Source organism: Harpegnathos saltator, unplaced genomic scaffold (assembly GCF_003227715.2).
Source record: "Harpegnathos saltator strain DR-91 unplaced genomic scaffold, Hsal_v8.6 scaffold519, whole genome shotgun sequence".
Classification (NCBI taxonomy): domain Eukaryota; kingdom Metazoa; phylum Arthropoda; class Insecta; order Hymenoptera; family Formicidae; genus Harpegnathos; species Harpegnathos saltator.
The window spans coordinates 78,858-87,466 of NW_020230337.1; the positions used below are offsets into that span (position 1 = coordinate 78,858).

At 30.3% G+C, this 8,609-nt stretch overlaps 2 protein-coding genes across 2 annotated transcripts; both read left to right on the plus strand.

Annotated features, from left to right (window-relative positions):
• The first annotated feature begins 1,640 nt into the window (after positions 1-1,640).
• On the plus strand, positions 1,641-3,080 carry LOC112589478 (uncharacterized). The gene is made up of 2 exons (XM_025302912.1): positions 1,641-1,825; positions 2,863-3,080. The coding sequence occupies exons 1-2, from the start codon at positions 1,702-1,704 to the stop codon at positions 3,078-3,080; spliced, it is 342 nt and encodes a 113-aa protein (XP_025158697.1). The 5' UTR covers positions 1,641-1,701.
• An 883-nt stretch (positions 3,081-3,963) lies between these two features.
• Positions 3,964-7,851, plus strand: LOC105185472 (fatty-acid amide hydrolase 2). Its single transcript, XM_011145003.3, has 9 exons — positions 3,964-4,197; positions 4,897-5,105; positions 5,211-5,437; positions 5,600-5,929; positions 6,179-6,471; positions 6,575-6,670; positions 6,838-6,996; positions 7,078-7,260; positions 7,536-7,851. The coding sequence occupies exons 1-9, from the start codon at positions 4,174-4,176 to the stop codon at positions 7,623-7,625; spliced, it is 1,611 nt and encodes a 536-aa protein (XP_011143305.1). The 5' UTR covers positions 3,964-4,173; the 3' UTR covers positions 7,626-7,851.
• Positions 7,852-8,609: the final 758 nt, after the last annotated feature.

The window sequence follows — 8,609 nt, forward strand, 5'->3', positions numbered from 1 at the left end:
GTTCACATTGTTGTCTAGTTTTTGTATAATTCTTCCGAATATCTTTAAATTTATTTTCACACTGCTTTGCAGTGTACTCCCAAAGAGGATTTTCCTTCATTAATTTGACAGCGATCATATTCCATACTTTGTCATTTGTAATAGTAGTACTCTTAAATTTCTCTTCATGCAACTTCCATTCATGAATAAGTGACAGCATTATCATCTTTCCAAGAAGCTTGTTGTTTGATACCTACAAACAAAAGGAAATATTGTAGAAATAAGAGAAATCATAAAAGTGAATAAACAATTATGCAATACTAACTAATAGCTGCAGTATTTTTATTTTCCTCTTTGTCATATTCTTTGATGTATTGTTCCTTTTCTACATCCGACATGTGTGTTATGTTGAAATATTTACGAACATTCTCCTCATTTGGAAGATGTATTAATGATTCGGCTGAAAAAAGAAACAATGAATCTAGTACTATTTTGGCATTTGGTAAAAAGCAACTTATTTACTACAAATTAGTAATGAAAAGAGCAAAGACAGAATTACTGTCTAAATTCTACGTATATACGTATATTTCTTCTAATAAATTATTATTACTTTATAAAAATATAAAGCAAGGATAAGAGGAGTGATGCCGGTTTTTGTCATAACCTCAAAAGAATTACATACATGAAATATATATTTAGATTTTACCTTTGCAATCAAACGCGACAAATCCATTGTTTTGTAAAATGACGTGTCCGCTTTCGTTGATACATAATTTTAAGTTTTTCAGCTCCATCATATAATTGTTCAAATGAAATACGAATGTAATACGAAATCAAACAAACATATGACTCATTCACATATACGCACTAAGAAATACAAAGATACTTGAATTTGGCAAAATTCGCGCTTTTTCAACTTACTCACTCGACCACCCGGCTCCAATAGAGTCTCTCCGAGAGCTCTCAACTTGGAATCTGAACGCTATTCCTAGTAACTTTGAGGAGAGCCGGAGAGAATCTGAACGGCTTTTGGGTGGCAGGGGACACTCGGGTAGGGAATCCGAACGCACCCCTGCAGAAAGGCAAGGTATCACAACTTTCTGGTCATCTGAATTGCAGGGGGTTTAAACTCCCCGTATTTTTTGGCTCCGGAAGTTTAGTTCAGTGGTCGGTGCTCCAGGCGGCAGCACATCGATCCCTCTCTTTTCCTCTCTCTTCCCCTTGCCCATAAGTTGATTTTGACTTGTTTTACCTTGACCGTTAATGGTTAAACAATTCAATACAGCATAGTGCAATTAACGCTAAACGCAAATTTTTCAGTGCTATTAGTGTTTATGTAGTGAATATTCTGTAATATATTATAACGTGTTTTTTTTTCATTTTTAGTTGTATAGTAAATTATAGTGTTTAAGTGTATAAGTGATTTATAGTGTTTAAGTGTTTAATTGATAATGTTTAAGTGATTTATAGTGTTTAATTATTATAGTGTTTAATTATTATTAGTGAATAATAGTGATTGCATTACATATATATAGTTATTACAATATTTTATATATCTTTATTATATTAGATATTATATTATATATTATTAGTTTATATATTATTTATTATATTAGATATTATAATATATATTAGATTTCAATTTATTATATAATTTATTATAGTTATTAGTTATAGTCATAGTTATAATACAATTAAAATTTTAGCTACATTTATAGAAACATGGTGCATAAATGTTGTATGCCCAATTGCACATCAAATAAAAATATTCCAAAGTACCAATTTCCAAAAGATGTGCAACGAACAGAAATATGGCTTGCAGCAATAAAAAGAACAGACCTGATTGGTAAGTGTACATATATATATTTCTATATGCGTATTTATTTTGTTCTTTCTTCCTCTCTCTCTCTCTCTCTCTCTCTCTCTCTCTCTCTCTCTCTCTCTCTCTCTCTCTCTCTCTCTCTCTCTCTCGCGCTTTCCTTTTCTTTATATATATATATACAATATATATATATATATATATACAAGGGCAGTCTGAAAAGTTCTCGGCCTAACAATGAAAGAAATTTTTTTGCCGTGAAATATGTTTTATTTTTTCAATATAATCTCCTGAAATTTCAATACATTTATTCCAACGTTTTTTTTCCAATAATTCAATACCATCATTAAAGTGGTGTGATTCCGGGAGGTTCTTTTCGCTCTGATGTTTAGTGGTGGATCCAAGTTTCATCAACAGTTATGAAACAACGCTTGATATCTATTTTATTTTGCTTAAAATGATCCAAACACGCTTGAGAAATACGCATTCGAATGCGTTTTTGGTCAATTGTTAGCAAATGCGGCATCTATCTTGCACAAAGCTTTTTCAACTGGTGCTGCTACTCGAATGACTTGACAAATCGAATAAAATTTTACATGGGTTTATATCAGAGATGCCATTTTCCAATACAATTATAGTTTGACAGTTTCTAATGCCATGTATATGTCAGGTCGAGAACTTTTCAGACTATGCTTACGTATATACCCCTGTAGCATTCAAGATCATTATGTCACAATGAAGTCACATTATAATGACGTGTGAATGTTCGCATTATCACAGGCATGATATCACTGTGACATCACTGTTATTCAACTGGGAATTTCACCTCATATAGTAATGTCACTGACATCATGTCTGTAATAATGCGGACATTCACATAATATAATGTTAATATGACTTCATTGTGACATAAATGCTTGTAACATAATGACCTTAAATGCTACGCGGGTATATTTTATTAATTTTGAAATTTATTTGATATATGTTTGTGCATTTATATATATATATATATATGTAAATAAATGCATATGTTTTAAATATAGTCTCTTTTTTATGTGTTACAGGTGTACAAAGGGAAATATTAGATAAGTTAAGAATTTGCACTATTCATTTTTCAGATGATAGTATTTATAATTATACTCAAAGACGAATTTTAAAAAGTAACACTATTCCATCATTATATTTACCGAGTGAAATAAATGACGATACTGAAAAACCTAGAATTATAATTAATTATGATGCGGTTGTGCATAAATTATGTGCTTTGCATCACATTTTTTAACCACACCGGATATTTTATATGTTTATATCCGACAGTCCGTAGTCTGTTTAAAGTGGGACGGGAAAATGTTATGTAAAGCATTTTTATATGTGAATTACATTATATATATATATATAATTTATAATTTAGCAATACATGTAACACGATTCAACATTATATTATTATTTTATTACTTTTTTTCAAATAGTTTACTTATTATATTTACCTGTTATATGTATTTTGTTATATTTTAATTTTTGTGCAACAAAAACTAATAAAAATAATATGTAATTATGTTCTATTTTAATGTAATTAAATGTGCAAATGTATACATTGATAAATATCTTTATGCATTGTAACATATTTTAATAATATAATATTAACGTATATATATTATAATCCTCCCAATAATATTGTTTGCACAAATTAATAACAAAGTGATAAGTTTCTGAGCGATGTTATTAAGTTTAACTGTTATTTACTGTACTTAAGATTACAAATGAAAACTATTTTAAATTTGTGAAACATTTTTTACGTAGTCTTAAGTAACGTAAATAACATTTAAACTTTACAATATCGCTCAGGAACTTATAAATTTAATTTTAATATCTATAAGTATGTACCACACGCGCGCGGTATGATTTAAATATGGCGGCAACCTCCCCACCACTCGTTCCCTAGTTCGTTACTTCCGAGCTGGTGCTCCAGGCGGCGCTGAAAATAGTATCCCCTTCTCATAAGAGGCGAGTTTGAACCCTCTGTCTGAATTGTATTATTGCCATCGTGTACGTGAGTTTGCAGGATTTTTTTTTCTTATTAAAATTATTTTATATTTTATCGTGCCTGTATATCAACAGTATATATCTAATCTTAAATTCTGTGTTATTAGATATGAGGACGGAACAATTATCTACAACAGTTTTGGAAAATTTCTTATAAAATATAAAAGTAGAAAAACATTAGATAAAAACAGACTAACAAAGATTGACGACATATATAAAGAAAAAAGAAAATTTACATTACGATCGGCAACTTAAATATAACCAATTCTGTGTTTTTCTACATACCATTGATATTTTTGCATAATTCTCGATTTTGCTGATTTCCGACAATTATGTGTACTTCTTTACAAAAACAGGTAAATTTTGAATTTTATTGAATTTTATATCATCATAGTAACTTCACAATTGTAAAATAGTTTCATTATTGATTTTTTTAAAGAAACATTATAATCTATGAGAATCAAGAGTCATAAAGAATAAAAGTCACATATGCATATATACTTGTATGTTTGTAAAAATTTGTTTATAAAATAATTTATTTTATTATATTGATTATTTATAACTTCAAAATGCTTATTAATGCAATATGTAAATTTAATTTTCATATAATTTTGTAATTTTAACATGTTCGCGACAATCAATAAATCCATTGGTTCACTCTAAAAGACGCACAATTTATTTTTTTATATATTCTTCTTTGTGTTTGTTTTATAACAAAAGGCTTTGCTCTCATTCAATGCAATGCTTCATAGTGTGTGACCCATCGGTGGACACGCATGTCTATTAATATAAACCAGTGTGACCCACCAGTGGGTCACGATGTCGCGAATGTGTTAATATAATTTTAAACTTATTTATCTCTACATACAATTAGATGTATCTATATTTATACTAAATAAAGATGAATCTTCTCATTTATGGCAGAAATATTAATTATAACCATTGTTATAGGAATTATGTGATTATTCATTATTATTATTTCATTAAATCTAAGATTGTTTCAAATTTAAAGTAAGGGACAATAATTAATGTTAATGTTTGAATATAATATATAGGATACTCAAGAGTGCAAAAATATATTGGAATTTGTCAAGAAGCTGTGCTTCAGTATCTTGAAATTTCTGATCATACAACTGCATTTCTTCTTTGACCGCATTATAGACTTTATTTTTGGCATATTTTATGATAAAAAAGCTAAGAAGGTACCACCTGTGAAAGATCCTCTGCTGTTAGAAAGTGCTGTTTCTTTGGCAAAAAAAATCAGGTTGAGTTTTCATTAATTTTGTAACATAGTTTTCTCAAAATTGAATTTGAATATTCAAACATAAAGCATATATATGATTCCTAATATTTATTTATCATACATCAGGACAAGACAAGTTACATCGGAGGACGTAGTGAAAGCTTATATCAAGAGATGCCAGGAAGTGAATAGTTTGATCAATGCTATTGTAGAAGAAAGATATTCAGATGCGATTGAAGAGGCCATAGCAGTAGATGCTATGATAGAAAAAGGCATAGATATAGAAATGATAAAGATGAAACAACCATTTCTGGGAATTCCCTTTACCACCAAGGAGAGCAATCAGGCCAAAGGTAGTCAGAAGGATAGACATAAAAATACTTCTCTTATATTTTAAAACTCTTAAAAATATAGAAATATTAAAGATTTATTTAAAAATTTAGAAGAGAAAACAATAAAGTTTTGATGAATTGAACGATAAAATTAATTAATGATCATTAATTTCATTTCAATAGGGATGATCCACTCTATGGGCATACTTCCACGCTGTAACATTCGTTCAGAAAAGGATGCCACAGTAGTAGGTTATTTAAAGGAGGCTGGTGGGATTCTAATTGCAAAAACCAATATCCCAGAACTCAATTTGTGGATTGAATCGAGAAACAAAGTTTATGGACAAACAAATAACCCTTACAACACCACTAGGACTGTGGGAGGCAGCAGTGGAGGGGAAGGAGCTATAATCGCTGCATGTGGTGCACCAATTTCCATTGCTAGTGACATAGGGGGGTCTACTAGAATGCCTGCTTTCTTTAATGGATTGTTTGGTTTTAAACCCAGTGAAGGTTAATGTAATTAAAGATAAAGCTTATATTATTAGTGCCTGCTATTTAAATATAAATCACGCTTTGCATTTGGAATAAATATCAAGCAATATTTTAGAAACTATAATAAGAAGTAATAAAATTGTATGCAGATGATAGTAATGTTGATATTAATAATATAAAATATTTTTAAATTTTGTAATATATTAATAATCATTCAAGATATGAATTAAAATTAATTATTGATAATGTATTTGTCAATATCAATAGGAGTAACTCCAATAGCTGGGATTGGATTGCGGGAGGAAGATTATCCGAATACGATGGTATCAGCTGGGCCAATTTGTAAAAAAGCTGAAGATCTAACATTATTTTTGAAAGTGCTGGCTGGTCCTAACACAACTATGTTAAGACTGTACGATTCAGTAAACTTAGCAGACTTGAAGGTGTATTATCAAGAATGTTCTGGCGACTTGAGAGTAAGCAAAGTGAATAAGTCTATGCGAGTGGTGTTAAAGAAAGCGGTAGAACATTTAAAAAATCTTACAGGTAGTGCAACAAAGGTAATATTCTGTATATAATTTTATATGTTTCATATATTGATAAAAAATAAGAATTTCCCTACAGAATTTATAGGTATAAGAAAATGCTGTTTAAATATTATAGATCAAAATACCAGGTTCTGAGTACAGCTTCAAGCTATGGAAGTACTGGATGAGCCGTGAAAACTTCAATTTTAAACTGGAAATAACAGGTCGAAAGGTAAAGATTAAATTTTATCTCAAATGACATTATATCTCGTATGTCTCAGGACAACAAAACTGATACCAATTAATAGTATTTATGTTTCATACTTTAGTACAAAACTAAAGTATCTTTTCCTCCATTCCTACGTTTTATTTTCATATTTACAAAAATTCACTCCTCAGTATGTCACCAATGCAAAAAAAGAGCTCTACAATTTCATTACTGGATCATCAGAAATAACACTGGCTGCTATTATGAAGTTGGTGGATGAGGACTTTTTACCGAAAGTCAATGCAAAATGGGCGGAAGAAGTCACTGGGATGGCGAATAAATTTCTGACGGTAATGGCAGAGAGGATATAAAAAGTATATAAAAAGAGTATATATGTTACACAGATTTTTTATATGGCAATTTATCCGTAGAACGTATTAGGTCACGATGGCATTCTGTTGTATCCTTCGGCCCCATTCCCAGCTGTTTACCACTACTCCAGTTTATTACGTCCGTTTAACTTCAGCTACTGGTGTTTGTTCAACGTTCTACGATTTCCAGTTTGTCAAGTACCAATGGGCTTGGACGAAAACGGCTTACCAGTCGGTATTCAGGTAAGATTATAAGTTTATTGCATACGAAGATTTCAAAACCCGTATTTAACTCCAAACATGATTTAGCTTAATTCCAAATTTTATCTTGTTTGCATTGTCTTGTATAAGATTGTTTATATTTTAAAAATATTAATTTCCTTTTTCAAAAAAGAGTCGTTTTTTTTTGTTATTTGCAAAGTATATGTATTGCACCGTTGAACAGTTTTTTAAAATATCATTGAAGTATATACACATGAAGTGTATCTATACGATTTATATTTATTTCTGATTCGAAGGTGGTAGCTGCTCCCTACAACGATCACTTATGCATTGCAGTGGCTAAAGAACTTGAGAAAGCATTTGGAGGTTGGGTTCCTCCATCATGAACTGTGCACAAGGTAGCTACGTTTTTCGTTAAATAGAATTAAGTTGATTATAATTTTTTATTACTAATAATCTTTCAACGGCATTTATAAAAGTTAGACTAAAAGAATTGCAAAATGCATGTGATTATGTGCAATATCACTAATCAGCTATGATAGTAAGTTAATCTTTTGTATGCAATATTTTTAGATACTCTTATTGTTCCTAATATATTTGTTCTTTATGGAATATTGGTGTATTGTTTATTACTTAATTAAGTTTATAAAGTATTTAAATTGTTTAACTAAATGTAATTTTAATTCTAAAGAATATGAAAGAAAGGAGAAATGATTTTAAACGCAACCGCAGTGTAAATTTATACATTTTTCCTCGAGCTTTTCCTTAATTCCACATGATCCTATAAAGGGTCAAATATAAAAATAATAAAAATTTAAAGAAGTTGTCTAATTGATGAATTGTGATGAATAAAATCGATGCGTGCATGTTTGATTCTGCTTTTAAAATTTTGCGCCGATAAGTTACCTTTCAATAAATTATCGATACGTGACCAGTCTTGTTCCAACTTTAACTCATCCTGCCGCCGCTAGATACCTCCACTAGGACGTTTACGGTGTCGACTTTATTGCAAGTTTCTCAAGTGTCTGTACAGATATAGCAATTACGCACACATCGGTGCGTAACAGCGGATAGCGCATAAAACAATCAGTTTAATCTTATCGATGTTGTCATTATTAACGAGAAATCGCGACTTATAATAAGAGCGCAAGTCAGCAGAACAACAACAAGGAAAGACAAGGTAACTTCTCAGAGAAAAAAAACAGCAAGAAATACACAGCAGTACTTTTATTATTCTTTCGTTACTAATAACACTAAACTCGCTGTGACAGTAGAAATTAGAGAAATATCTTCTACATGAGATATTCGGTAAAATTATCGCTCCAATTTGACGGTATCGTTAACCGATCGACATTTATCACTGTGTATGT

Bases quoted from the DNA above. Each gene is read 5' to 3' on its own strand.
- LOC112589478 (XM_025302912.1), top strand. From the start codon at position 1,702: ATGGTGCATAAATGTTGTATGCCCAATTGCACATCAAATAAAAATATT. The intron at 1,826-2,862 runs GTAAGTGTACAT...TATGTGTTACAG, and splicing joins AAAAAGAACAGACCTGATTG to GTGTACAAAGGGAAATATTA.
- LOC105185472 (XM_011145003.3), top strand. From the start codon at position 4,174: ATGTGTACTTCTTTACAAAAACAG. The intron at 4,198-4,896 runs GTAAATTTTGAA...TATAATATATAG, and splicing joins GTACTTCTTTACAAAAACAG to GATACTCAAGAGTGCAAAAA. The intron at 7,261-7,535 runs GTAAGATTATAA...TCTGATTCGAAG, and splicing joins GCTTACCAGTCGGTATTCAG to GTGGTAGCTGCTCCCTACAA.